We start from the raw sequence: 27,290 nt of genomic DNA on the forward strand, positions 1-27,290 counted from the left end.
AACAACAGCCATAAAAAAACAAATGACCTTCCCACCTGGCCGAGACCACGAGTTGCCCCCTACAAGCGGCTCTCTGGAATGGCCATGGCCCCAGAGGCACTCGGACCTAATTTGGAACCCAGCAGCTTTTGTCAGAAATGTGAATGGACTATGCATTAAGCTAATCAGCAATAGAAAATAAATTATTTCACAATGCCTTTTCAGCAGGTCTGATTGTTGGGGAGAAATTCCAAATAATAATGGTGTATCTTTTGTCGCAATAATGAATTTAATCAAAGTAGAGAGAGAGTTAAGTGGACATCATCTGCCTCACAGGCATGGGGAGGGGCAGATGGGGGCTATACTGGGGTTCTTGGTGGTGGAAAATACGCACTGGTGAAGGGATGGGTGTTTGAATTGTATCTACATTCTATTTTCAACCGAGACTTAAACCTTTGTAACTGTTCTCATGGTGATTCAATAAATAAGTTTTTTTAAAAAATGAACCAACTTTTATGTTTTCTCACTAATCTTCCTTTCAAGAATCTTCATAGTCTCTGCCCGCTTAAAACCAATGTTTTCTTTCTATTTTTCTCTTTTAGAACAAATGCTTTCTTGCTAGTTTGATATTGTAAGAGTTTGGTTTGATTTGGTTTTATATCATGATTTAAATTTATCTAAAGATAACAGGGTTCAATGTTTTCAGGCATATTCTGGTTATATGAGACTAATGAACTCCAACTGGACTTTCATCTTAAAGACAAAAAAAATTTTTTTAAATGATAGCCAAAATGGGGTTATTTCTCATGACATCAAAGACACTGAGCATAAACCCTCAGAACACCTTCTTCAAGCAAAGATGTGGTAGAGCTGTTGGTAATGGTCTCTACACATATGCCCAGAATCTGTAGCTCAGACTTCCACAGCAAAGGCTCAAGAGCAAAGTGCATGATGACGATGAGAAGCAAACTGTCCCCCAGAGGTTTCACACTCCAGACAAAGGCAAAACCGGGAAATCCAACATAATTAATACTTCACTTACTTATTGTTCTTAGTTTGCTTGAGAGCACCCCCTCTCAAATTGCAGAGACAGCATTCCTAGAGAAGGAAAAAAAATCATTCAATTATCAGACTGCATTCAGCTGTTTGCATAAAGTCTAAGTTTTAATTTTCAAAACCACCAGGAATTTCATGAGCAAGTGAGCAGTTCAAGAAGGAAAAGGTATTGAGGGAGGTAGGAAAGCAGAGGGCACACTGTGAAATGGTATCAGTGTGTACCAACACACACACACACACACACACACACACAACACAACCACCACCCACACACCTCCCAGACACACAAACACCTTCCTGAGGGAACCATCCTCCAGTGGTATGTTACTCAGTTTCCCTCTCTGAGGGAAAGTTGTGCCACAGAGAACTAGGTAACCTGGGGAGGGGTATAGTAGAGTGCTACAACGATCAAGGAGTGACTGAGTTCTCGTGTGGCCTAGGAATCTACTCTCTTATACAGGAAGGCGTGTAAAAGGTGGGAACTAGTAGTAGGCTTCCGTTTGGTAAACAGTAGAAAAGAAGCTCTCCTGAGAACTCTTTTCAGAAAAGTATCATTTGGGTCTTTAATCAGTTGGGCAAATAGTATTGGAAAAGTTGTTCTGACGAGGGAAACTCCTTCACTGCTGGTGGGAATGTCGACTGGTTCAGCCCTTTTGGAAAACAGTATGGACGATTCTCCAAATATTAGAAATTGAGCTCCCATTTGACCCAGCAATACCACTCCTGGGAATATATTCCAGAGAGGCAAAAATGTATAGTCGAAGTGACATCTGCACTTGTGTGTTCATTGCAGCACTCTTTACAATAGCCAGAATCCGGAAAAAACCTGAGTGCCCGAGAACAGATGACTGGTTAAAGAAACTTTGGTACATCTACACAATGGAGTACTATGTAGCTGTTAGAAAAGATGAAGTCATGAAATTTTACATACAAGTGGTACTACATGGAAAGTATCATGCTAAGCGAAATGAGTCAGAAAGAAAGGGATAGACATAGAAAGATTGCATTCATCTGGGGGATATAAAGTAACAAAATAGGAGATTACTACCCAAGAATAGCAGTACCAGGAGGATTATTACATGGCTTAGAGAGCAGCCGGGCATGCTAGGGGCAAGGGCAGCTCAAATAGAGAAGGGAACACCAAATAAAGGGTGTTTGAAGAATGCTCCCAGGAGGGGAGATGCATGTTGAAAGTAGACTATGGACTGAATATGATTGCCACTCAATGCCTCTTCTGCAAACCACAGCACCCAAAAGGAGAGAGAGAACAAGAGGGAATGCCCTGCCACAGAGGCAGGGTGGGATGGGGGGATGGGGGTGGGAGGGATACTGGGATCCATAGTGGTGGAAAATGGGCACTGGTGGAGGGATGGGTATTTGATCATTGTATAATCGAAACCCAAGCACAAAAATTTGTAAATCTACAACTGGTATTTCACTAATAAAAATTTTTTAAAAAAAGAATAGAAGAAATTATGCAAAGGTAACATTACTATTCTCATTACTAAAGTTGTTAAATTAAAATAGCTATCTTTGTTTAAAAAAAAAAAAAGTTGTTCTGACAAACGCAGATGATCAAGGCCCAGGAAAAAACAGACAAATGCCATGAAGCATCTTTCTTTTTTCCTGCTCCACAAAAATTAAAATTTTTAGCTTTTATGTTTTGACATAGATATTTGCACTCTATAATGATTTCCTTAACTATAGTTTTTATTCATCAGCTCTCAATAATAATCCTATGAAAAAATAGCATAAGGTGAAGAAAGCAATACTATGCCTTCCGCTGACCTAGAATTTTAAAAATTTTACTAAAGTAACTTTGTTTTGGGCCACATTGGTGGTGCTTAGGATTTACTCCTGATCTGAGCTCAAGGATCATTCCTAGCATTGCCCGGGGGACCACACAGGGTGCCAGTCACAGAACTTGAGTCAGGCGCATGCAAGGCAAGCACCTTACCTGCTATACCATTTCTCCAGCCCTAAAGTACTTTTTATTTTCCACCTCTAGTTTGTCTTCCAAATTTACCACATTAATAGTTTTTTTTTCAGTTTTGAGGTCACATTTTGCAGTACTGGGGAGGGTGCCTACTCCTGGGTTAGTCCTTGATGGTTGGGGGGGGGGGGGGTCACTTCCTGCAGAGATCAGCGAACCATGAGGAACAGGATCAAACCTGAAGTCCCTGCCATGCAAAGCACGCAGCACTCCAATCCTTTAAGCCATTTCCCCCAGCCCTAGACTTTGCTTCATAATTGTAGGTTATTTGGGATTATGGGCAATTTTGTGAATTTGTGATCTTTTCTTCTTCCAAGTATAATATATGAAATACATACATAATAGATATTTTATATATGTTATTCTCCAAGATGGTCTTATTTAACCAATTTTAATAGTTTTTCCCAGTTTACAAGAAATCCCTCTAACGTAACTTCTACTAATAACAAGGTATCAGCTTTATAATGTTTATTTTACCAAGGAAAATGATACCAAAGTACTAATGAGACTATCTATATATACAGAGCTCTTACCAAGAAGCAAAAGAGGCCAAGAACCAAAAATGTAATGGTATGCTGTCTCTGGGAAGCTACTGCACATCTATTTAAAATATTCATGGAATTAAAGTTCCCCTGCAAATATACACTTGAATGCTTTATAAATCAAGCTCAAACAACCATTCTGTGTAGAATTTTCTCTATCCAGACCATAAAGCCATAACATAGAGGGCTGTGAAATAACTGTTCTCAATAAAGCACACAATGAAAGGGAAATTTCACAATCAAAATAGTGAGGATGAGTATGAATAATCCAATCATTCAGATAATTCAAATGATTCTATAGTGTTGAAATTATTCCATAGAAATTCCGTAAAGCTTTATTGATGTCAAGTATTCTTCCAGTGATTGAATACTTTCTACAGAGAAAAAATATATATCTATATATACAAATGAAACAAAATATGAGGCCCCATGTTTTATTGTCTATCAAACAACGTCAGTTTGTACTGATGTGTGGATGCAATACTGACAAGCTGTGGCCGGTGAGGATCTCAGACACTAAGAGAATTACATGTCTGATTAATGAAACTAGTGTAAGAAGAAGCCTAGAGGGACAAGTTAGCAGAGTTAAATACAGCAAAGCAGCATGGAACTGCTTTAAAGCAGCTGATTAGGATCATTAAAAGGTACACATGTTCCAGAGAACTACTACAAATGAAGGAGAAAGTTCTCTAATGCAGGCTATGCTGACTCAAGAGTTTCTAATTCAGAATATTCTCACCTACCGTAATAAGAAACTTTTTATTTTGCATCACCTGTGAGCTCCAAGACATGAAATCTTATGAACAATTCCAAGTGCTTGGTCTACCTGACCCCTAGACAGCAGCCAACATGGTTGACCATGTGGTTTCTATGACACCGTGCTCTCCTCAGTTAGTTAATCCTAGGTTTGTTTTAACAAGCATCTCTTTCGTGTTCCTGAAACACTAAAGACTGTCATTTCCTTAACAGAACTCAACATTCACTTTCCTCTGCACGTGTGCTCTCAGGGTACCTGGATCATGACCCAACTGCTGAAAGGCCACACTGCACTCATGAAATGTCTGATTGACAGCTCCATAGATATTGCAAACTGAATTCACACCTCTGTGAGTCTGTACTCCTCCACACTGTCTCCCAGCCATTCATTCTAACTTATGCAAGACCTATTTTTCTTCTCACTGAGATCCAAGCAATTCAGTTCCTTCATTCCTGCCTTCAAACCCACCTTCTCTCTGTCAGCATAGCTGTCTCCTGCATATCACCAACATCCTTCTCCAGACCTAAGCAACAACAACACTCTTTAGCCAATGTGGAACCTACTAGCCTGAGTTTAAATGCCTCTCAGTGTTTGATATAGCACAGAAGATGAAGACTTCAGTCTTGTTTGGCCTCACCTTAGTCATCTCCATTCTTAAACACTCGGGGACCAATAATTAGGCTCCCTCTGCCTTCAAACACATCAGACACACTCCATTCTTCATTAAATTAAACACAACTCTACCTCCATGTTTACTCTTTGAAGAAGGCTGTTCTAATCCCAAATCACTTACTTTTCACTCATTACCCTTACTAGCTGTTGCATTTTCTCCTCCTGTCCTCACTAATCTATAAGCTCAATGAGTACTGTGAGAATGTCAGGTGGTTCACTTTTTTTCTCATTTATAACATCCAATCAAGTACACTCTCCATATGAAACTGTTCAATAAGTGAGAAAATATGGTAAAATAGGCCACAGTAAAATTCTGTTGCTTTTTTTGTCTTTTGGGGTCACACCTGGTAATGCTCAGATGTTATTCCTGGCTCTGTACTCGGGAATTACTCCTGGCGATGCTTGGAGGACCATATGGGATGCCGGGGTTGAATATAATTTGGCTGTGTGCAAGGCAAACACTGTACCTGCTGTACTATCACTCTGGTCCCAGAAATTCGGAAAAGTAATGAAGGATTAAAAAATTGCGAATACCATTTTTTTGGTTGTTATTTTTGCTTTGGGGCCATATATGTGATACTTAGAGTTTGATCCTGGCTCAACACGCAGGAATTCTTCCTGGCAGATCTGGGGGGATCATATGGAATGCCGGGGATCAAAGCTGTATCAGTCACCTGCAAGGCAAGCACCCTAGCTGCTGTACTATCACTCCAGCCCCCATAAAGACCATTTTAATATAATGGGACATTAAGGAAAGGAAGCTTTAGACCAATAAATTTAACAGAGAATTAAGAAATAATCTATACTGAGTTATAACTGATTTTAGTTTTAAATGAATCACCGTAAGGTACAGTCACAGACTTACAAATTATAACTGATTTACTCAAGAAATTTTATTCTTAGTAAAAGACAAAAATCTATGGCCTAGTAAAGGTATTTCTAAACTATTACATAATATTATATTATATAGTAAATTGAGATCAAAAATAAATCATTCTGAAATTAGAGAGATAGTATAAGAAGTAAGGAACTTGCCTGGCATTTGACTGTTTTGACTAACAGGGGTTAGATTCCTGGCACTGCACATAGCCCAATTACTGCCAGGGCTCACACCGAGGCAGTCAGGAATAGCCCTTGAGCATTACTGGGTGTAGCCCAAAACCTCCACCCCAATTTTAAAAATATAATAAACTCACTTTTGAAATAATAACTATGGAGGAAAAATTCATGTCCCATTTCAATATGTTTTGTCCTCACCATCCGTCATATGGATCAAATTGACTTAGAGGAACCACTGATGTAAAAATGTCATTTATTAGAAAATGGAATTGAATTAAATGCCTGTATTCACAGCCTTGCAGAAAGGCATTATCAGGACAGTTTTAAACCTGTTGTTCCTTTCTCTCTACAGCACTTTATTTTGAGAGAATAAAACTAAAAAGTCTGAAAATTAACAGGTTAATCCTTACCTGAAAGCATCCTGATTTTTTTTAAAGAACCAAAACAATGCCTGGTGCACATAAAGGTTGGCACCTACCCAAACTGTACCAGTAGCATTCATGATCAAATTCTATGAAAGAACTGAGTGAGAAAGTAGAACATTGATAGCAAACTTAAGGGTTTATTAAATTATGTATTAATAAAAAATTGATTAGAAAATTAAAGACTAAGTTTTCAAGGTCTAATAAATTCCTGATACCATGGGAGAAACATCAGATAATTTAACTCACTTTCTTAACACCAGTTTATGCAGTAATCTATATTCTATTTCATAGCTAAGAGGCTAAAATTTGGGAGATTACATTATTTGCCTAAAATCGTGCCCTCAAAACAGGGGACATCAAAAATTTTTTATGTTAGGGTTTGCCATTTGTAGGACATTATGCAAACCAATGGGCAGGATTATGTTCCAGTAAGTGCTACTTGCAAAAATAAGGGTGAATTTATTAGACCCTAATACTCTCATTTTCCAAACCCTGAACCAGGCAGGAATAGAAGAAACTGAGATTCAGGATGAGGTCCCTGACCTACACAACCATGAACTTCTTGGAATTAACTGCCTCTAAGTACAAGGCAAGGCACAAGATATCAGTGGAGTGCCAAAACTGTACCTGCCTTAAGCTTAAAATTAAGAAGAGTATGTGGAGAGACAGTACAAAGGGTAGAGAGTTTACCATGCTTTTAGCTGACCTGGATTCAATCCCTGGGATTCCATACAGTTCCCTGAGCACCATCAGGAGTGATTCATGAGTGCAGAGCCAGGAGTAACCTCTATGCATCACCAGGTGTGCTCATCCCCCAGATGCCCCCCAAAAGTTAAGGAGACAAGATCTGTATCTATTTGACCATGCTTACTATAAAGAATAAAAAGAGGCTAACAAATTCCAATTTCCTCAGTGAATAAGTAACTCAGAGTTCATTTTTAATTCCCTCCCAAGAACATGCTAAAAATCTTTGTTACAAGAAGCCTACACTCTGCATTCTCACCAGCTGCATTAGTCTAGTTAATAGTTTCATAAAGTGTAAAATCATTGAATTTTGCCTCACTTGATCCATCAAAAAATTAAGCCTTTGCAGGCAAAAAGCAGTATTTTAGTCCATGCAATCTTATCTCAGGTTTAAAATGAATCAAACTTATCAGAGGAAAGAACAATGAAGTTGAGAGTCAGACCATTATCACACAATCTAACAGTGTAGATGGACAGAGTTTGAATCGCAGTTTTGTCATTTGCTCTTCATGTGACCTTGTACCAACCATTTACTTAACCTCAGTGCCTCAGATGTCTTTTCTGGAAAAGGGAAAATATTACTATCCTTAAAGAATAACTAAGGGCAAAGCATTTTATAAATACACAATAAAAACAAGAAGAGGGGCCAGAGTGATAGTAAAGAATGTGGGGCAACTGCCTTACAGGCAGACAGCCAGGGTTGGATCCCTGCACCCATGTGGTTCCCTGAGACCACCAGAAGTGACTCCTGAGCACAGAGCCAGGAGGAAGCTCTAAGCACCACTGGGTGTGGCTCAAAAAACCAAACAAAAACAACAAAAAAAGAAAAAGAAAAGAAAAGAAAAAGAAGAAGAAGAGTGGTTAAATATGTTCATGGTTAACTGTAGTTTTAGACAAATTAGGTATATCATTTCCATTATATAATTGGGATATGACTGCAAGAAACAAAGAAGTATGACTGTTGTCATTAATGATTCTCTTGTGGTGTCAAAAGTAAGAAGTTAGATGGAAGGAAAAGAAAACTCTCCAAGGACTCAAAATCCAGGCAGTTGGACTCTAAAGCAAGGAGACATCTTTCCCACAGTTCTAAAAGCTGCCAAGTCAGTGGTGTAAAGCAGACTCTGGAGTCTCTGTAGTATTCAGATAACAGACTCTGCTGAAAGGAAAGCCCTGATCTCACCCTCAAAATATCTGAAACCAACGTGAACTAAAATGAACTAAAGCTACAAGAAATTTCAGATCCAGCTCAAATATAAATCAGGCTGACTTATTCCTAATGCTAAAGTCTGACATAGGGCATGCTCTTTCTGGGAATCATATTCAAGTCAGCTGCTATAGAAAAAAAAAATGTTTCAAGCACATAAAGACAAAAACTAATGCAATGGGGAAAAGCAAGAAAGTCAGATTTAGACTCAAGAAAAAATTAATCAGTGCAGCCAGATACAGCAATAAGCAAAATGTTGGAACTGGCAGCTGCGTACATTAAAATCATGGTCAAAACCTAAACAACAACTTAAAAAGGAACCAACATATGGACAAGATAGGTAAATCTCAGAAAAATTCATGGGAAATGGTATTTTAAAAAACTAAAAAATATAAATTAAAATATGAAGTCAGAAACAGTGAATTCTTCAGATAGATTTCAAACAGAGTGGAGTGAAAAAGTACAAGCTCATTTATTCTGAAAACATGAATTAGAAATATATACAAAAAGTTAAAGGAGGAACAAAGACTGAAGGTTTGCACGTGTGAGGCGCTGGATTTGATCTCCAGCAACACACACAAAATTAAATATAAATACACACAGGCAAGTCATATCTTTGATCTGTAATAGAGATCTAAGGGAAAATATAAATTTAGTCACTTTATGTATAACTGCAATCCTAGAAAGGGGAGAGTGGGTGTGAAGAATATTTAGAGACATATAGCAGAGAGCTTTCCAAAACTGTCAAGACATCAACCAATAGACCTAAGACATCCAACATACTTCAAGTAGCTATATACACACTGACACAGACACACACATACATACACATACACGAGTACATGCATACAAACACACATGTATACACATACACAGACAAATACACACACATACACAAACACAACCCTAAAGAATCACAATTCTGAAAACCAAACATGAAGGATATGTTAAAAGGGGGTGGGGGGGCTGGAGAAATAGCACAGCGGGTAGGGAGGGTGTTTGCCTTGCACGCGGCAGACCCGGGTTCGATTCCCAGGATCCCATATGGTCCTCTGAGCACCGCCAGGAGTAGTAACTCCTGAGTGCAGAGTCAGGAGTAACCCCTGTGCATCACCAGGTGTGACCCAAAAAGCAAGAGAGAGAGAGAGAGAGAGAGAGAGAGAGAGAGAGAGAGAGAGAATGGCCAGGACCAGAGCAATATTACAGTGGGTAGGGTATTCGCCTTGCATGCAGCTGACCCAGATTCTTTCCTCAGGATCCTGTATGGTCCTGAACACTGCCAGGAGTAATCCCTGAGCAGAGAGTCAGGAATAACCCCTGAGCATCACTAGGTGTAACCCAAAAACAAAACAAAACAAAAAAAACAAAAACAGTGAATATTGAAATATATCAGCAATCTGGAGGCTAAAGGCAAAGAAACAATTCCAACTAGGCAACTGACATTAAAAAAAAAAAAAGCTGGTAACCTAGAATTTTATTCCCAGGGGAACTATCCTTTGAAAATGAAGATGAGGGGCTGGAGCAATAGTACAGTTGGGAGGGCATTTGCCTTGCATGCAGCTGACCCGGGTTTGATTTCCAGCATCTGGCATCCCATATGGTCCCCTGAGCACCACCAGGAGTAATTCCTGAGTGCAGAGCCAGGGGTAACAGTATCAGCAATACTAACAGCATCGTCAGTATGACACAAAAAGGAAAAAAAAAAAAGAAGATGAAAGATGAAGATCACAAATTTCATTGAAAGACTTGACTGGCTCCCTGACACAGTGTCTTACACTTGCTTTGCAAGTGAATCATCACAAATTCAAGTACCTTCTGCTCCCTGGGTGCTGCCCAATCACTGCAGCTGTGCTGTTTGAGTTGCGGCAACTCTAATGTCACCAATACCCAGCCCATAAAGTAATTTCTGGCTGCATCACAGGTAGAGCAAGTATTACAAAATGGGGCACAAACCCTCAGCAAATAATAAGTAATAAAACACGTGCTAAGTGCCAGGGTCACGAGGTGTGTGAACTCTTATGAGCACATGTGTGAGCGCCATAGCAATGAAAAGAGTGTGTCTCAAATGAAAGTGCATCCTTTGGCAAGTTTATGTAGGAGCAATGAAACCTAAGATAACCTAAGGAGCAGTGCAAACCTTGGTAAGCACTTCAGACAAGTACGTAAGCACCCAAACCTGATGTCTGAACCCTACACCAATCCCCAAGCAAACCCAACAACCAGGCATGTGTGCAAATCTGTATCACTGCATTAACAACATCAGAAATAACAATTGGTGGGGATAAAGCATAAGTCTTCGCTGACTAAAGCAAAACCACCACCAATATTGTAGAGTATTTGCTTATGAAGTACAATAAAACTACTGGAAGATAGATTTTAAAATAAAAATTGTAATTCTTCAGCAACTACCTATATAACAAAAGTCTCAAGAATTTTTTAATATTAAAATCTAAGGAATATGGGGCACCTCAGAATGGTGCGATGTGTCCCTCCACCTGGCCCAAATCAACCCCAGCAGCAGCAAGCCTCTAGAACCCAATCACCACCACACTCACAGGCTTGTCTGAGGACCCCACACACTAGAATGAATCCGCTGAAAAACTCAGATACACAAGACTAATGACTGAAAACTCCAGGTCTCTGGTATCAGGAATAGATTCCTCCCCCCATCTCCCCACCCTTTCAGTTTCCTGGAAGTCATGCACATGAACTTCCTCTGGGCACCATTTTAGTGCACTAACGACCATGATCCAGAGACTCACAAATGAATCTTGGAAGAGAACAGCACACTGCAGAAATGCCTCCAGACCCCAGATATTTAAAAATTTTAGATTTTCAGGAACTCGCAGCCACGCAACATCTCATACTATTCATAACAACCAATGTAAAATAAATCACTTAGCATCTGCCTATGGGGCAGGCTTGGGTGATGGTGGGGAAATTCAAAATAATAGTGGTGAGAAGGTGTAATAGTGGTGGGATTGGTACTGAAATACTGAATGTAAACAATTATTGTGAACAACTTCATGAAAATAAAATTTTAAATTTTTTTTAAAAATCGATCTAAGGAACATAAACTCTTAATAGAAACTCAAAAACCATGCAAGAAAATAGCGTTTGATGGGGGGAAGGGGAAGGTGCACAAATATTATGTAAATAATTTATGAATGTGGGTATTTGAAATTTAAGTAAAAGATGATAAATAAATTACTCCACTGCTTCATGGCCATTCTGCAGAGATGCCAAGCTGACAAAATTTCCAGGTATACTAGTTTTCAGGTTGAGAAATCCGGGGTTTCTTGGAGTGGGGATGGACAGTTTCCCACCACTTCTTATACTTCCAGAAGTCCCGGCAGCCACACCCACATCCCACAGCGGCCACCATTTAAATTCATTAGCCCAGTTCTACAGATCCAGGAGTTCCTGGAGTGACACCTCCAAATTCCACAATACTGACATCCCAGTAGGAGCACACCAAATTTAGATGGGAAAGTAACACAGAAGCCAACTAAACTTAACAAAAAGAAAAAATCAGTATTACAGAAGACTCAACTAGCAACAAATAGCTTAGCAAACCCTCAGACAAAGACTGAATGGCACTAGAGTGAGAGATAATAACATAAAAAATTTTCTTTTACTAAAGTATTCTTTGATGATTTCATTAGTCACTTAGTTGTAATGAGTAATATACAGTAAATTATTTTGTGCCTGCTAAGGTCACTCTGGTCGGAGATTGGTATTGGAACATTGAATACTCATATCTATATAATGAACAAATTTGCAATGTTTAAGAAACTTAAAAATAAACAACAACAACAACAAAAGACCCTTAAATCACATGTTGGATAGCAGACAACTCCTAATTGAGATTTGAATTAGCTGAAGAAGAACTAGAAAACAGTTAATATATAGCTGAATTAATAACCACAACTTAAGATCACAAACTATTCTATAAAGAATTCAATTAAAGTATGTGTGTGAAGGAATCTAATTTAATATATATTTTACAGACCTAAATTCAAAATCAAAATTTAATTCAAAAGCCATGTTTAAAATATTAATAAATTCTTATGACATTATAATTTTTAAATAAAATACTTATAATTAACACAAACTGATAGGAAAATATTTCCAACATAAAATTATATCCAGAAAATAACTTTTCAAACCACACATTAAAAAAAAAGTTTAAGTAACATGGTTACAACAGTTTTGACTTTTATGGTTTTTCTACACACAGTTACCGCCCCTTCCCCATCTTCAAAGAGCCTATCATCCTCCATTACTTTTCTTATATAACTTACAAAATTCATTTTATCAAAAAATAGGAAAAGCTGAAAGATTATTTTTTGCCAATGAACAATAGTAGAAAGACATCCAACTTCTAAAAATGTCACTGTCACTATCACTGTCCTCCCGTTGTTCATCGATATTCTCGAGTGGGCCCAGTAACGTCTCCATTGCGAGACTTGGTTGTTACTGTGTTTGGCATACTGAATACATCACGGGGAGCTTGCCAGGATTTGCTGTGCGGGTGAGATACTCTCGGTAGCTTGCCGGGCTCTCCAAGAGGGGCAGAGAAATCGAACTCGGGTCGGCTTTGTTGGCTGCGTGCAAGGCAAACGCCCTACCCACTGTGCTATTGCTCCAGCCCTTCTAAAAATGAAAGGAAAAATAAGGCTTAACTTTAGCATACTATAAAGGGAACCATTCTATGAAGGAACCAGCAGAGGAATCAGGTATGCGGGACCCAGGGCTGAGATCTCTAAGCCTGCTCGGATCAGGACTGGGTCTCCTCCACCCATATCCCCCATCTTCCAGCAGCTAGGCGTTACACCACCAACTGCCCCCAGTCATGTAATCCCAGCAATGGCCAAGACTCAAGAGACTATAAAACCAAGCTCCTGGAAGAGAACGCAGAGTCTCCTGCCCCTGCACCTGGCTGTCCTCGCCAGGGCCCTTGGAGGCTGGACGGGGGTTGAGTTTCCATCCCTGCCCCAAGCAGAGCCCCGGCATCTGAAGACCTTACCAGTCACAGCCATGCTTAAGACCACTCTCCACATGCTTGGAGGAGCCTCACACATGAAGGAACTGGCAAAGAAACCAGGTGTGTGGGAACCAGGGCTGAGATCTCCAAGCCTGCTCGGATCAGGACTGGGCCTCCTCCACCCAGATCCCTCATCTTCCAGTAGCTACACGTTACACCCACCAACTGCCCCCGGCACCATGTAATCCCATCAATGACAAAGACCCAGAGACTATAAAACCAAACTCCTGGAAGCATGTGGCCACATTTGTGGCCGCATTTTCAGCCGTACCACGTCTTATTGTCTAGTTCTCACTCTCAGAGAACCCGGCAGGCTACCGAGAGTATCCTGCCAGCACGGTGAATTCTGGCAAGCTCCCTGTGGAGTATTCGATATGCCAAAACCCAGTAACAATGATGGGGCTCATTCCCCTGACCCTGAAAGAGCCTCTAATATGGCACTTGTTAAAATCTCAGGGTAGGACGAATGGAGACGCTACTGGTACCTGCTCGAGGAAATCGATGAATAACGGGATGACAATGATACAGTGATACAGTGATGATTTTTAGATATGGAGACTTTGAAGAGGAATCTGGTATTTCAATTAAAAAAAATTAAATTCTGCACTAGGAATAATATAAGGACAGTAGTAGTTTGTCTTGGGCAGTTTGGTGGTGGCCAAGTGTAGGGCCAGAGAGATAGTACGAGGGTTAAGGTGTTCTCCTTGCATCCCAACAACCCTGGTTTGAATTCCTGGCACCACACATAATCCACCGAGCACTGACAGGGATTAATTACTTCTGAGCACAAAACTAGGGATTGTCCCTGAGCACCAAAAGACTGTGGCCCAAAAAGAAAAGGAAAAAACTCTCACACAAACATCAACACTATTATGTTACCTATGTTACCTACACCATAATAACAAAAATAAAAAATATAAATGCACATATTTGCAGATCAGCAAATACTGAATTATATCTTAGATATAAAGTCACATCTATGCAAAAGGAATGTGCAGACTATTATTTCATTTTGTTATGAGAAAGAGTAATCTCTGGGAAGAACTGGAATTGTCAGCTGCTTACATTTTATTTGTAATGTCTGGATTTCTTATTTAGATTCAAGCTTGAAATGAGGGGCCAGAGAGACAGTATAAGAGTTCAGATACTTGCTTGCATGTAGTTGACCCTGGTTTAATCCTGAGTGCTACATATGGTCATTCAAGTACTGAGGGAGTAAACACCAAGAACAGAGATGAAAGTAACCGCCAAGTGTGTAGTAAAAACTCAAATAAAGGAGTAAATTAATAATAAAACTATATGGTAAATCCATAAATAATGATTTACTAAGAACTACACAATTTTTGTAGTAGGAAGTGGAATATTAAGGCAAGTTAAATAAACAACATTGTCATTTAGGCTCCCTCAAAACAGGAAAATGTAAAACTAGGTTATTCATAGAAAATACCTGAAGAAGCAGCTATAAATTAGTAAGAACAGTTTCCTGAATTAAAAAAAAAACAGTGAAATTTGGGAGTTGGAGAATGGCACACTTTCTCAACAGTATTTAGTGTTCTTATATTCAAAAGAAAATCTTTAATGAAATTAAGACTTTCTCCACTAAATATGGGTAGAAATTCAATCTTTTTACTTAACTATAAATCTTAAATTATTTCTTCTAGCATTTTACTTGGAAAGTCATTCTTTCCAATCTAATTGAAGGAGATACCAAAAGTACTCAACATTGCAGATCAAAATAAATGAATAAAATTTGTCAGTTCTCACTGTCAGCCTTATTTTATTGTATATTTAATGAGCATGTCTTATGCATGAATAGTAACAGCCATACTTACAAAAAGACTCACTATTATTAAGATTTAGACGTATCACTAGTCAATCAATGTTTCCTAAAACAAAAATAGACCGAATGCCTGTAACAACATGACAACACTATAAGGCAGTTGTTATCCTGTCTCCCAAGCAGAGTACTGAAAGAGACCCACTGTGGTATCCCTTCTTCCCTTAGCACAACTAAAAGATGGATGAAAAAGTATAAATTCAGATCATATTCTCAACAGTTCACCGTCCATACCTACATTCCTTTCTCTCTCTGAATATCATTCACTGAGCCCCATTTTAGCAAAATCAAGCATTTTATAAATTTGGTTTCATAAAAAAAAAAATCACCACTGAGATGAGGGCTAGCAAACCAATTTACAACATGGAATGATTTCTTTCCGGCTCAGTTATTTAAGCATGAAAAAAAGAGTGTTTATAATCAAAGTGCTGACACAACATTAACAACAATAGCGAGAAGGACATTGTTGTAATACGGCTATCAGAGTAGTTCATTATTTGCAGCAGAGGGAAATCATGTCCCAGTGGCTCCTCTATAAAACATCCGTTAAAGAAATGCCAATACCAGCATCCACAAGCTGCTTTCTAAGAAGCTCTCCTTTTAGCTGACACATCTGTAAGCGCCACTGAAGCCAATTTTCAGTGTTATAGAAAAATTATGCAATTGAAGTACCCCACACCCTTATTTATCTGACGTGTTCATAACAGAAAGGCAAAACCATAAAATAGGGCTGTCTGAACTGGGAAAACAAAGAGTAATTAATCACATTAACGGAAAACTAGCTTACAAAGTGCTGATCCACAAAACATGGGAGAACCGCTTCTGCAGATGTGGTTCATTTGTCAGGACTGGAGAGAAGTGCTCAAAAAGGCACTGGCAGGAATTCTGAGTCACTGGAAACACAGGGACAGGCTGCCCCCAGCTCCCTTGTGGAGGAGAATCCCATAGGCTTCAGAGCATTTTATACAAGGGTCCCTTTTTTAGGAGCCCATGTCTAATTTACATTATAATAAAATGATATGTACATTCAACAAACATTTGTTAATCATTAGGTTGTGGCCTGGACATTGACCAGCAGAATGCCGCAGCCCACTGCGAACTTGGACCACCAAATGCCGTCACTATTGGACTGGGAGAGGAGGCTGAGTGCAGTGAGGGTGGGCCTGGTCTTTCCACTGGGAAAGGTGATCAGAAAGTAAGAGGAAGAATGGCTGATAAAATGTGGGGAGGGGGGCATTATCTCACTGAGACCAGGAAGCACCTGTAAAGGCTGAGCACGCAAGGACAGGAACATACATACATACATACATATATTTGAATTCGACTATTTCAACTGCTGTGTTGACAACACACTATAATAGAGGCACATGAGTAGAAGTGGGAAGAGAAGTTAGCAAGGTAAAGTCGTTATCCAGGAGAGGGCAATGAGTAAAACTATTTGGGTAATACCAGCAGAGATGAAAAGAGAAGTGCCCTGGATCCTGGATTTATGATAAAAGTAGACATATGACAGCTATAAGCTAGATGAGGGGTAGGAGTGAAAAGAAAACATTGCACCTAATTCTAACGTTTATGGTCATAGCAACTGTAAAAGAAGGAAGCCCTGGGTCTGAAGAGATAGCACAGCGGGTAGGACGTTTGCCTTGCACGCGGCCAACCCGGGTTCGATTCCCAGCATCCCATATGGTCCCCTGAGCACTGCCAGGAGTGATTCCTGAGTGCAGTGCCAGTAGTGACCCCTGAGCATCGCCACAGGTCACAAAAAGCAAAAAAAAAAAAAAAAGAAGGAAGCCCATGGGAAAAGATCCGGAATTCAGTTTTGGACCAGAGGAATTTGAGATTTTACTGGACAGGGCAGTAGTGGAAATGCGGCTGGGAAGCCTGACTTACAGGTCTACACTTCAGAGAGCCTGAGCGGGGACACTCAATGCACAGGCATCAGTGACTGCATGCTGTTTAGGAGTGGCAGAACTCTGAGAAGGGATATTACCTGCCAGTCAGTATAGATGGGAAATCACATTTTGATCTCCACAGAACAAAGAGAAGATGCCTCCAAGGAGCAGGGGAAAGCAGGGAATTCTGAAAGCCAAGTAAGAGAGGTAGTCAAACAGGATGCACTGATCAAGCGACCGTGCCAGTGAGACGGAAGTTTCTATGGAAATGTGGGATAGTCTAGTGACGGAAATAAATGTGAGAAGCAGGGGAGAGGAACTTAAATGACTAAAAATAATTTTTTTAAGGAATTTTACTATATATAAGGGAATGGGAAAATATGGTGGAGGCAGAAAAAGTAGAAAGATCAAGACAGGGCTGGTTTGCAGGTTTTTTAACATTTATTTAAAGATGGAGGAAGTATAGCATGTGGAGGAGATTAAGAATCCATAGAGAGGGGCTAAGAAGAGAGTTGAAAAGGCGGGAGCTCACATCAGTATGCACAGGACTCCAGGTTCGATCCCTGGCATGGTGTAGCTTCACAAGCATTTCATGGGATACCCCTGATAGTTGTCCAAAGTTTCTGGGGAGGGACCCCCAAAGACAAAAAACGTAGCATATAGAAAAGAGTACCAGCAATGTGGAAGAGTAAAGTAAAAGGCCCTCCCGTTGATCATTGATTTGCTCGAGCGGGCCCAGTAACGTCTCCATTGGAGACTTTGTTGTTACTGTGTCTGGCATATCGAATACTCTCGGTAGCTTGCCGGGCTCTCTGAGAGGGGCGGAGGAATCGAACTCGGGTCGGCCATGTTGGCTGCGTGCAAGGCAGACGCCCTACCCGCTGGGCTATCGCTCCAGCCCAATGTGGAAGAGAACGGGATAAATTGTTGAGACTCTGATACTTTTAGGAGCTGAGTTGTTATGAGTGGGAGAAGAAGGGAAAACTGCAGATCCTTCCCAGATTTCCTGTTCATTCATGAAATATGAAGTGAGTGGAGGACGGAAAGGAAGAAGTGATGGTTTAAGATATGAGAAGATATGAACAGTTACCAGAAGAATGAATGAATGCTGAAATGCAGCATGAATTACTGGCACCGTTGAGGACCCACTTACAACTATAAGCTCAGAATAAAAGTCATCTGAGCTTTGGGTGTTTCTCCATAGCCATACTGGGTGTGTTTCTACATAGCCTCTGAACCTACATGGCGCAGGTTCAGAGTAGATAAATGGGCTGGATTTACCAAGCTTGAGTCATCTCAAGAAAGAATAACTAAGCAACATGGGAACTGAGATCTGCAAAAGAACAAAGTGAAAAAAAATGACGGACAGGGGGTGGGGAAGACTGAAAAGTTAGGACTATTACTGAGTCCTACAGCATAGTGAGGTTCAGAGAGGATAAAGAGTCCAACAATGAGAAGAAGGGGCTAGGAAAACAGAAGACACAGATACCTGAAATTCAGACATTCCAGAGAAAATGCACAGCAAAATGCCAAATAGTTAAGAGTAAAAACTAATGACCCTTTCAAAAGGCTCTTTCTACTCAAGATCACATTGGCTCTATTACCGGAATAACAAATTATCTCAAAATAAATGATTTAAGACAACACAAATTTATGCAGTTCAGTAGACCATGATCCAAAATGAATCTCAGTGGGCTAAAATCAAGAGCTAACAGAGATTCTGGAAGCACTAGGATAGAATCTGTCTTTGTCTTCTCCAGCTTTGAGGGGTGGCCACATCCATTGGTTCAGGGCTCCTCTGAACTCTCCAACTTCCAAGGCAGTAACCACATCAAATACTTCCATGTCAAATCTTATCACTTAGACTTCCTTTTCTGCCTGTCTTCCACATCTGAGGAACTCAGGATCACAATGACCCACCCAGATCATCAAAATAAGCTCACCGTCCAATGGTGAGCTGATAAGCAGACTTAACTCACTATGCTGTCATAATTTCTTTTAGTGCAACATACTCACAGTTTCCAGACATTAAGTCATCTATATCTTGAGGGATGGCAATGCATTTACTACATACTAAATACTGTCATATAACCACCTGTATAAGAAATTAGTAATAGAAAATTATACTTTTTGTTTCAAAACACATTCCCTCCACAATTTCCCACTTTTATTTATGATTATGTTTACAATGCTACAAAACTTTGAAGTTTGCAAAGCCCCCGTTGTAGCATGAGAGCAAGTCAGATACATGCTTGGTTGCAAGAAGCGCCTCCATTGCTTATGACAAGAGGTAACATATGAGGAACTTGCTGCATTTCCACAACAGTATTTCAGGGATCCTAAATGTAATACTTCAACTTCAATATACATCTTTGTTAAAATTGAGTAACACTGATCTTCCAAATAAAAACCTAGCCAGTTTATTCTTTCTTCCCAGCATGACTTTCAATAACAAATAAGTACCAATTTTGCCATGCAAGAGAAACACTTGTACAGCATTGCCTGGACCCTTCAACATTCCATGGGATCTCTCCCCTCAATTCTAAAGAAAGGTTCTCTGCAGCCCAAAAACCTCTAGGCATGCACATCCTGGCATGTACTACTATGTTGTGCTCCTCATAATATCAGTCATCATTACTCCTGGCTTGACTTATGTTCTCTGGCTGAAGCACTTAAGATTAATGAAGCATTTGTTCTCAATCACAAAGCTATTTATGAATATAATTTCACTTATAATAAACTAAACATACTTCTCTTTCTTTCCATTACCAAGGGGTGAGGTGCTTACCCAGAAATGATGTTTATTGAGCAAAGGGGAGAAGCAATGAAAGGGAAATGACTTCTGACTTTTTTAGCCTATAAGCTGTTCCCTAACAGAAAGGCCTCCACATCAGAGCTGGGCTGTCAGGATAATTGATACCCTCCAATGCACTGTTTTGTTTGGTTAAAGCAAAATAATTATTACCACCCTAGCCTTTGGGAGTCAAAGTTTAAGTCTGCAGCTGTTCAGAATAATCTGCTGCCTCGGGAAGTAAGAGGTCATTCTGAATGTAATGCATGACTTTAAGTGGGAGAGTACAGTCCTGGTTCACAGCTTCAAGGGACACCACAACAGAAAGAAGCTGATGGTCACCACCAGGGTGAATGTTCTGCCTTCCACAATAATGGCACCTTTACTTTCCTACTAGTTTTACTGTGTATATTGATCAAAGTGAGCCTTTTAGGCTGACAGTCTCCTATCACCTGATCTTGACAATACTGCATGGAATTTTTTTTTAAAAAGCATAAAATATATCACATAAAGCAAGAGTGTTACATTGACCTCTCAAGGCCAGAAGCCAATCTGATCTAAAAATCAATGGCTCTGATCTACAAAGCCACTTCAGAGTTCTTCGTAAAAGAAAAATGTCAGTGCTGTTGTCAGTTGGGAAATTGGATTCAGACGATTATCCACTTCTGGGGAAGGTCCTCTGGGCAGAAACTGAGTAAATATGAAAGGGGAAAGAAACTTCTCTACTCAACATCCCAACAAGGCTAATTACTCTTCATTAAGGAGATGTTCATTTATACCTGAAGTCTGTGCTGGCTTCATTTTCCATTAAAACAAACAAACGAAAAATCAGTAACAATGTTCAGCCTTCTTCCCCTGAAAACAAGTCATGAAGCAAAAGGAGTGTGACAGTATTGCCATGAATCCAGGCTCTCATCAGACAGCAATCCTGCTGGGCCAAGAACCTCCTCTCGACCCCTAGTGCAGAATCTGAAAAATAAAAGATGTCTAAAACAAATGAAAAATTAATCTTTGCCAGTATTAAATTTCGTGAAAGCTAGGAAAGATCTAAATCTTCAAGTCCATTCAAATCAATGGACTTTTCTGAACTGCAGAATAAGTGCCTCTGGCTGACAGGCAGAGTCTTGAAGAGATAGTCCAGTGCTGTTACGGGGCCTGCCTTGCAGGTGGCCTATCCCAGTCCAATCCCTGTCACCACATGGTTTGCAGAGGATCACCAACCAGATGAAGCTCTAGAGTTCGCTGACCATCCCAGACCACCGCTGACCATTTGATGGCTCAAATTGCCCCCGCACTGAATCCCAACAAAGCAGCACTTCATTCTTGGGCCCTTCACTGAACCACTGGTCCAGTTGACGAAAAACTGCAGGCGGGTCCCCTAGCTCTCCTGAGCAGCGCTTGGAGGGTATCCTCCAAAAGGTAAATGATAGACTTGATTTTTCTGAGAACAAAAGTCTTACAAGAAACAAATAATCATCAATTTCTAATGCTTAGCAACATTACCAATATTTTGGAAAATTAGTGAGAAAAGGTTGTAATAAGTTATAAAGAGAATACAACCTTCAACTACTCCCATTTCCTTGAATAAATCTACACCCTAAGTGAACTCCTTCTTAAGAGAGAGCACCGTAGCACCGTCATACCATTGTTCATCGATTTGCTCTAGCGGGCACCAGTAACGTCTCCATTGTGAGACTTGTTGTTTCTGTTTTTGTCATATCGAATATGCCCTAGGGAGCTTGCCAACCAATGTCGTGAGGGCGGGATACTCTCAGTAGCTTGCCAGGCTCTCCAAGAGGGACGGGGGAATCGAACCCGGGTCGGCCACGTGCAAGACAAACACCCTACCGGCTATGCTATTGCTCCAAGAGAGAAAAGAGAGAAAAATATTCCCTTCAGATTCAACACAGGAGAAGAGTTAGCGTAGAATCCATCTACAACACCTACGATTGGTGCTATGTGGGAGACTACTGAGAAGACCACCTTACTCCACCCACTCACCAATTATTTTGCAGAGTAAATAAAGTAAAAGGCTTTTCCAAAGTTTCTCAAAAAATTGAATGGTTACCAAATCTAGTAAGCTCATCATTTATACCTGAAACTTGATTTATTTTGTAAGTAAAATTATTTTTAAGAGAAATTTACTTAAGGAAATTTATTTTATAAATTTATAAATTTATTTTAGAGCAATGTGGGGGAAGAAGGGTAAGATGTGTTTCAAAGAGAACGCTTCTCCAGGTGGTGCATGGTTCGAGCACCACATATCCCTGAGACTGAAAAGTGGAAAGACTAAGATATCCTCTAAATGCCAAGAGCTCAGGCGCCAGATAATCTCATCAACGGCCATGACTCAGAGACTCATTGTCCTCTCTTGGAAGAGCACACATGTCACAGCCATGCCACTGGACCCCGCACCAGGCTGTTCCATTTGGAGCACCCCAAGAGGGGCAGAGGAGGCCCTTCCCTGGCCCAAGGGACTCAGCCCTGGCAGCCGAAATCCTGATATCTCATACTCCATACCACTCATATTCCAAGAGTAGCAACCACATTAGATGGGGTTTAATTTAATAACATATTTATAATATCTCATAGAAGGGCTTAATGGCTTCTGGGTGAAAGACAAAAATGTTCACACACTCTCCCCTAAGGAAACTTTTTTGAAGCATTATCAGTGGCTTATTCATAACTTCACTTGATCACTTGACATCCCGTTATTCATCGATTTGCTCGAGCAGGCTCAAGTAATGTCTCCATTTATCCTTGTTGTGTGCTAGCGTAGCCCAATGGCGTCTGCTCGTTCTAGGAACACAAAGAGTCTCAAACCAATCATTCAGGGTCTTGACAAAGAAGTCTGACCATCTTGTAGGTGGGCAGCCACACAGTCTTTTGATATCCCATGAATCCAGTCGGTAATGGATCTAGCCCAGTGGTCGTCTCCAAATGTCATTACGTGTCCAGCCCATCTGATTTTCGATGCCTCAGCAAACGAGAGACCATCCCTAATTCTTAACTGTCAATGGGGGTCGGAACTCTGGATTCTTTCTCTCATTTGAGTGAATCGTGATATTCCAAGCATAGCTCTTTCAATTCCTCTTTGGGAGACACAAATAGCGTTCTCATCCTGTTTTCATAGGGTCCAGGTCTCTGAAGCATATGTCATGTTGACTTCTTGACCTAGGTACACATAACTGTTGCATTCGGAGATGTTCATTCCATTCAGAGTGAATGGAACATAAGGAATGAGACCGTTTCTCATAAACATTGTCTTCGTGAGATTCAGCTGTAGTCCGACCTTATTCATAACAAACCATCAACCGCCGGAGACCCAGAGATTACACACAGAAGACCCACCCTACTAGTACCAGATAAATACCTCACCGGCAGACCTCCTCTACCTCCACTACCTCCACTACCTCCACTACCCAGCCGACACCACACTGCAGGACGCTTTCCAGACCGCGCAGCCACTTCGATACATCATCAGACACTTAATACCCATCTTCCAGGATTGCCGCACCATATTTGATAGGGTTCAAATATGGTGGTTTGAACCATGGAAACCTACAAGGGCGATTAGAGGTCACCCTAAAATCCTCTATACCTCTCGGAGAGCCTGGCAAGCTACCAAGAGTATCCTGCCCACATGGCAGAGCCTGGCAAGTTATCCGTGGCATATTCAATATGCCAAAACCAGTAAATACAATGGGGCTCATTCCCCTGACCCTGAAAGAGGCACTAATACAGCAGCATTATTCATAACAAACAACACAAAATAAATTATTTTGGTTCTGCTTTGGGGCAGGGGTTGGGGTTCAAGATGGAACCATCCAAAATATGTTGATAGGAAGCTGTAATGGTGGTGGGATTGGTGTTTGAATAGTAAGTGTAATCAAATATTGTGAACTACTTTATAAAATAAAATAAAATTTAAAAAAATATCAAGAGCTCAGATAAATATATTCAACAATGGGAGATTCTTTAATACTGAAGCTCCCTGCAACACTGTGTGATAGGCTTTATAAAGACCTTAGACCGTCAGGGGAGAGAATGTATAAGGCATCTAGGCACCACTGAGTCCCCCTCAAGCATAGTCGGGCATGGTTCTGGGGGTACCCATAGTACAGGTCTGAGCAATACTTCCCTGTTGGATCCCCTAACTCAAATGAACAGCTGGGTTGGCCCAGATGTGCCAGAGTGACCCTGAACTGCCTGAGCACTGCTTGAGAAGAATAGTCTTCCATCCCCAACAAAGATCAATGATTCAGGTACTTTTCAATTACTGCAATTGTCTATTCACTTTTTGAAGACTAATTGCCAGTGACTGTTAAGGTATAGCTTATTCATCTTTATTACTTTGTTTTTCTTAAGGCAAAATAAGCAAACTAAAGGGCATAGTGATTAAATGTTATGTCCAAATGAAAGTCTATTTTGTGATTAGGTGCTGATTTCTTTAGAGAGAAAAAGAAATTTGGGGAAAGGAACAAAAGGTCGTGTTTGCAAATATATTCATTATTGTACAGAGTATGGTAAGTCCTCTTTAATAGAGTGAAAGTATATACTAACATATGTAGCACTGTAGCACTGTCCTCCCGTTGTCATTGATTTGCTTGAGTGGGCCCAGTAACGTCTCCAACGTGAGACTTGTTACTGTGTTTGACATATCGAATACATCACAGGGAGCTTGCCAGGCTTTGCTGTGCAGGTGGGATACCCTCAGTAGCTTGCCGGGCTCTTCGAGAGGGGCAAAGAATCGAACTTGAGTTGGTCAAATACATATAGTTTATGTATTTTATTACACAGTATGAAAATTCTAATCTTTAATTTAAAAAAAAAATTCACCCAGGATCATAATGTATTGCTTTCTATTTTCTTTTTGTTTTTTTTTCCCCGTTATTTTTTTTTTTAAGTTGTAGATTTACAATTTTTTGTGCTTTGGTTTCAATTATACAATGATCAGATACCCATCCCTCCACCAGTGCCCATTTTCCACCACCATGAATAATATCCCTCCCACCCCCATCCCCCATCCCCCCTGTCTCTGTGGCAGGGCAATCCCCTGTGTTCTCTCTCTCTGTTTGGGTGTTGTGGTCTGCAAAAGAGGCATTGAGTGGCAAACATGTTCAGTCCATAGTCTACTTTCGACATGTATCTCCCCTCCTGGGAGGATCCTCCAAACATCCTTTATTTGGTGCTCCCTTCTCTATCTGAACTGCCCTTTCCTCTAGGATACCCGGCTGGCCTCTAAGTTATGGAATAGTCCTCCTGGTGCTGATCTCAGCTATTCTTGGGTATTAATCTCATACTTTGTTACTTTATATCCCCCAGATGAATGCAATCTTTCTATGTCTATCCCTCTCTTTCTGACTCATTTCGCTTAGCATGATACTTTCCATATTGTACCACTTGTATGTAAATTTCATGACTTCATCTTTTCTAAGAGCTACATAGTACTCCATTGTGTAGATGTACCAAAGTTTCTTTAACCAGTCATCTGTTCTTGGGCATTCAGGTTTCTTCCAGTTTCTGGCTATTGTAAAGAGTGCTGCAATGAACAAACAAGTGCAGATGTCACTTCGACTACACATTTTTGCCTCTCTGGGATATATTCCCAGGAGTGGTATTGCTGGGTCAAATGGGAGCTCAATTTCTAATTTTTTGAGAATCGTCCATACTGTTTTCCAGAAGGGCTGAACCAGTGGACATTCCCACCAACAGTGAAGGAGTGTCCCTTTCTCGCCACATCCACGCCAGCATCGGTTGCTTTTGTTCTTTTGAATGTGGGCCAGTCTCTGAGGTGTGAGATGGTATCTCATTGTGGTTTCTTTTTGTTTTTGCTTTTGGTTCATACCCAGCAATGGTCAGGGGTTACTGCTGGCTCTACAAATTGGGAATCAAGACATATAGGATGTTGGGGACCAATTCCAGGTTTGCCGCATGCAAGGGCATGCAAGGCAGATTTACCCGCTGTACCATATATCTGGTGCCTGGTGTATTGTATTACTTTCAAATAAAAATATTCTCCAAAACTTTCAGGACTTGATGGTCAGGTAAAAGGTAAGGTAAAGGCCCTCCCGTTGATCGTCGATTTGCTCGAGCGGGCCCAGTAACGTCTCCATTGGAGACTTTGTTGATACTGTGTTTGGCATATCGAATACTCTCGGTAGCTTGCCGGGCTCTCCAAGAGGGGCGGAGGAATCGAACTCGGGTCGGCCATGTTGGCCGCTTGTAAGGCGAACGCCCTACCGCTGTGCTATCGCTCCAGCCCTGATGGTCAGGAAGGTGGCTAAATGGACGGAAGTATCCCCTAAGCAATGGCAGGTGCTTCCCAAAAGCTATATATATTTACATATATATATATATACACATATTATATATACATATATACATTATACATACATTTACATCTATGTAAACAATATGTAAATGAACTTTAAAAGATAACATACTTTTATGCATTACTAAGCAGCCCGTAAGATAAGGTTCTATTAAGACCCTAAAGTTCTTCTTGAAAAAGTTTCTGTTAACTCACAAAATCTGTACTGATGTGTCTGATAATTACTAATCTCTCTTGCAATTCCTCTCCCATTCTGTTACTCATCACCTCTGACTAGGTTAAAAATAAATTTCTTTTTCCTGAAGGTCTCCAATTCTTAAGAAAACCTAATTAAAGCAAAATGAAAATATAAAGCAACAAAGAATCAAGAAAATTTAAGGACAAAAGACCTTACACATACATCTCTAATGAAAACTTCATTATAGTGCTTTTAAATCTTCCTTTAATTTAGATTTTGTTTAGATTATAGGTAATGTGAGTTTCTGCATTTACCCTCTCTGCCCCCCAGGAATATATAAAATGATGAAACAAACCTCTCTAGTAAGACATAGCACAAGTGGAAGTCTATCTGGGACTTTAATACTGACAATTAAAAACTAAGGAACAGGAGTAAATGCTAGCACATAAAGAAGACTGGCAAATCATGATCTGTAAAAATTATAAATCTCAACATGAAGTGACTCCAAATTTACAGGATTCAAATGTCACTTTCTTTTTTATATATTTTATAACAGCTTAGAGAATATGGTCAAAATTGCGTTAAGCTTTATGATTTTGATGTACTCAAACAAAAAAACCTCATACACCCAAAAGGCTCCTGAAAAAACATACAAATTTCCTGGAAGGAAATAAGCAACTAGCAACACTATCCCTAACTGTTTCTGAGTAAAATAATATTCAATTATCTTTAGCCTCCTAACCTATTTACATTTATTTATTTATACTTAAACATCCATAA

The 27,290-nt window shown here is 40.1% G+C and overlaps 1 protein-coding gene across 1 annotated transcript in view; it reads right to left on the minus strand.

Annotated features, from left to right (window-relative positions):
- Window positions 1-27,290, minus strand: part of KDM4C (lysine demethylase 4C) — a 443,969-nt gene that overhangs the window by 143,601 nt on the left and 273,078 nt on the right. Inside the window, exon 16 of the mRNA XM_056130576.1 lies at window positions 1,022-1,077. Within this exon, the coding sequence (XP_055986551.1) occupies window positions 1,022-1,077 (56 nt within the window). The remainder of the gene's footprint in view (window positions 1-1,021; window positions 1,078-27,290) is intronic.

The sequence above is a fragment of the Sorex fumeus genome, unplaced genomic scaffold (genome assembly GCF_029834395.1).
Source record: "Sorex fumeus unplaced genomic scaffold, SorFum_2.1 ptg000079l, whole genome shotgun sequence".
NCBI classification, from domain to species: Eukaryota; Metazoa; Chordata; class Mammalia; order Eulipotyphla; family Soricidae; genus Sorex; species Sorex fumeus.